Here is a 3,912-nt window from a genome sequence, read left to right as displayed (position 1 = left end):
AACTTTCCTTTTACATTCACTACTAAAAGTAACCTTCACCAGTCTCCGAATCTTCCTGAATTCTTCTTCGTAGTGGATGATTAGGGATTGTTTATCGGCCTTCATCCTAACAAAAGTGTGATTTCGTGAGAATGCAATTATAGCTGGTGTACTTTACATCATCGAGTTGTTTATAAACTTTTCGTTTTCTTTGGATCTCAAAATACAGTCTGGCCACTCTGGTTGCGGCTTGTTGTCAAATGTAACCCACAAGTAAACAAGAGAAATAAAAAAAAAGCTCGAAACTAGTAACAAAAGTGTTTTTTTTTCGTAGAATAGTCGTGTTAAGAATAATGTTTTTCATATGAATTAGCTGTAAATCATAGCTGCCAGGGATGTCGAACTACTATTGACCTTACTCGGTGTTTGTGTGGAAAAACTTTAAATGCAAATGGCAATGTAAGTAATAAGTAAAAAGTAAGAATTATTATTAGCGGATGGAATCATTTTTTTTACCTTTGAACGCCATGACAGTCTAGTGACAGACCTACTTTCCTGGTACTGATAATTAGATGCTTGAAAATCGTCAGGATCAACGTTAAAAATTGCTATTAATTTCATAGGTCTATTTTACTACTGATAGCCCCCGGCGTTAGGGCGCTTACAAATTAAAGCAAAAATTGATAACGTTTCCAAGGTGAAACTTTTTTAACATAAAACAAACATTACCAATGAGTCATTTTTCATTTGTATTTATGCTAATTAAGTATTCCAATTCACAGCTCTGGATCATGCAATTTCTGTCCCGGCTTATGTACCGGGCCCTTTCGACACGTGTTATCCGTGACGGAAGAACACGAGGAATTAATAAATTATGCTCTCCATAAATTGAACCCTTCAACATCACTAGGACAACCCAGTTACACTACCTGTGACAAATGTCGTCGAACACTCATTCGACAACTTTTGATTCCCGAGAGTTGCTTTCAAATTCGACCAAGGGCCGAAATGGTTGAGGTCAAGGTAGAACCAGATTCGGCTAATGAAAGTTCCGATGATGAGCGTTCAGATAATGAAACATCAGTAGACAGTGAGGAAACATATTTTCCTCTGGAACCGGAAACAGAAATGCGTATCAAAGGCGAGAATGGAGAGGTTTTTGTCATCAGCGGAATGGGCGAAGAAAAAGTTGAAATGGGAGATTTGAATAAAGTTTTCGGAGATTTTATGGAACCAACTAAAAAATTAAAAAGCATTCGACGAAAAAAAACTGAAAATGACCTTGATGGATTATCTTTGAAGAAAGATCGTTCGTTCCCCATTCGACATCGATGTCCTTACTGTGATAAGGGGTTTGCTGACAAGTGTCTGATGACGACTCATATTCGGTGGCACACAGGTGAAACCTGTTGATCTTTGCTAGTAGTTTTTTTTGTTGCTAACCCTTTATTTTCCGTATGTTAGGAGAAAAGCCATACAAATGCAAATATTGCGGTAAAGGATTCTGTGAAAATTCCAAACTAACACTACACCTACGAACCCACACAGGCAAGTGTAGCACAATGCATTACATCTTCAAGCTAGAAAATTGTACATTTTTTAATTTTTTTCCAGGCGAGCGTCCCTTCGCATGTCCACACTGCCCAAAGACTTTCACCCAGTCGGTGACGCTGAAAATACACATCCGGGTACACACCCGCGAGACCCCGTACGTGTGCGAGTACTGTGACCGAGGGTTCACTCAATCCTACAACTTGACGGTACACCTGCGAACTCAGCACAATCAGATTACGGTGTACCGTGGGCGCGAAGTAGGTGTCACCCCAGAGCATAGGTGTCATATATGTGGTAAGGTCTATCGGTCGGCGAAAAGCTTCCGACTGCATGAGAAGCTGCACTTCACTGGGAAACTGTTCGATTGTCATCACTGCGGCAAAAAGTATACCTACGTGCACAAATGTAAGAAGTCCGGAGGAGACGAGAAGAATAGGGTTTATTCGTGTAAGTTGTGTGGCCAAGAGTTCAAACACCAACAAAGCGTAGTGTATCATATGAGCAGTAAGCACAAACGGTTCGAAAGCGGGTTGGGAGACTTGATGCAGAATGATTTTCCAGTAACGAACGGAGATGAAGCGATTTGCGGGAGCTGAAAAAAGCAGATGAATATTGTTTCGTTTCAGTATTGTGAAACTGAGATTTATTCCAAAGTCCTATGTTTCAATGAATATAAAATATGGCCTAAAAGTGTAACCGCGTTTTATTTTTCGTTTTACGGGAAACTTTATACGTCAACGAACTAATGTTCAAGATGTTTAACGCTAGTCGATCTTCCCATCAAGGAACCATACAGCAAGTATTCGTAATGGAATGCAACTTTTATTCTCGCGAACTTGTTGGGATTAACGACCATACGATTCACTTGACACCGTCAGCAAATAATAAGCGAGGGACCTTCCAAGGAAAAATTGTCATCTTTGATATACAGAAAAAATATTAACGGTCCGAGATGGCTTCCCTGCGGAATTCCGAATAATGCGAGGAACTCTTCGGAAATGTGATTGCCAATTTTAATTGCTAAACGATGAATTCCACACTCTCATATTAGTCCCATACTGAAAGTCGACAAGCTTAGAAAAAGTATAAATACGTATTTCTTAAATAATTCGTTTTTTCCGCTACTGGGATGATTGATGTATGTAACTACTACACTAAACACTTTTTGTTCATGTACATTCAGGCAAAACGAGTAGTGGAAACCATAAGGCAAATCTTACGATGCATCAAAAATCATTATTTCATATGATTAATATGAATAATATACTTCTGCAATATACATCTCATCTATCACTATTATAGTTTTCATACGAACAACTTATGAATTCCACAATATATGAGAGAAGTTACGTTTGTCATAGAAATTTCGCACAATGTTCCGAAAAATTTCTTGTGAATTTCAAAAGGCTTATTTTTGGAATTCCAATTTTCGTGACTTCATAAGGCGGTCTTATAATTTCGCATAGGATGTTCTTGTGATTAAAAACCATACGAAATCATTATGAAATTCGATATATCGACAGTCCCACGACAAAAGGGCCTAACTGCAAATGAGAGCCTCTCTTTGTTTGATGTTTAGATTATTACGGTGCCGTTATTGGAGATTCTTGAAACTTGAAAGTTTTGCGAAGAGTAAGGCGTCAAATATAAAATCAATCCGGTAAATCGTGAATGAAAAAGTAAACAAAAAGAAACTGTCATTTGCAGTTAGGCCCTTTTGTCGTGGGACTGTCGATATATTTTGCCTGGGTGTAATGTTTATGACTTTGCAATATGTGCTCATATATTGTAAAATTCATAAGTTGTTTATATGAAAACTATAAAAGTGATAGATGAGATGTATATTGAAGAGTGATAAACATTGTAATAGATATGCTTTTCATATTGATCTTTTGAAAAGATGATTTTTTTATGCATCCTAAGATTTGCCTTATGATTCTACTCATTCTGCCCGAGTGTACTAGAGTTTTTATACGAAATTTCACAGTATATAAGAGAAGTTATGTTTGTCATCGAAATTTCGCAAAATATTCCAAAAAATTCGTATGAAGCTTATAAAGCTTTTTATTGGAACTCCAATTTTTGTGACTTCATTTATTGGAATTCCAATTTTCATAACTTCAATATCTTTGCTTCGGCTCTAAAAAGTAATGTCGCTGAAAAATAGGTCAAAACTTGTTCAATGCTGCTGCTTTAGTGACGCGAAAACCCTGAAAGGCAATCTATCAAACCGAAACAACATATCTCACTCTAACCAGCCACTTCAAAGGAGAACGAAGGTAAAATTAACAGCAAATGGAGAAAAACATCGATAAATGTTTTTACATTAGTTTCAATTCCTATTTAGAAATTATTACATATTCTCCGATCAACTTTTGA

General features: G+C 37.1%; 1 protein-coding gene across 1 annotated transcript; it reads left to right on the top strand.

Annotated features, from left to right (window-relative positions):
- The first annotated feature begins 247 nt into the window (after positions 1-247).
- LOC131434799 (zinc finger protein 845-like) lies at positions 248-2,327 on the top strand. Its single transcript, XM_058601958.1, has 4 exons — positions 248-438; positions 762-1,378; positions 1,444-1,527; positions 1,594-2,327. The coding sequence occupies exons 1-4, from the start codon at positions 425-427 to the stop codon at positions 2,127-2,129; spliced, it is 1,251 nt and encodes a 416-aa protein (XP_058457941.1). The 5' UTR covers positions 248-424; the 3' UTR covers positions 2,130-2,327.
- Positions 2,328-3,912: the final 1,585 nt, after the last annotated feature.

The sequence above is a fragment of the Malaya genurostris genome, chromosome 1 (genome assembly GCF_030247185.1).
Source record: "Malaya genurostris strain Urasoe2022 chromosome 1, Malgen_1.1, whole genome shotgun sequence".
NCBI classification, from domain to species: domain Eukaryota; kingdom Metazoa; phylum Arthropoda; class Insecta; order Diptera; family Culicidae; genus Malaya; species Malaya genurostris.
Note: the sequence above shows the minus strand (reverse complement) of the source record. Positions and strands in the feature narration are given on the sequence as shown.

Excerpts from the sequence above, each read along its gene's own strand:
- LOC131434799 (XM_058601958.1), top strand. Across the intron at positions 1,379-1,443 it reads TCATATTCGGTGGCACACAG|GAGAAAAGCCATACAAATGC; the intron begins GTGAAACCTGTT and ends TCCGTATGTTAG. Across the intron at positions 1,528-1,593 it reads ACACCTACGAACCCACACAG|GCGAGCGTCCCTTCGCATGT; the intron begins GCAAGTGTAGCA and ends ATTTTTTTCCAG.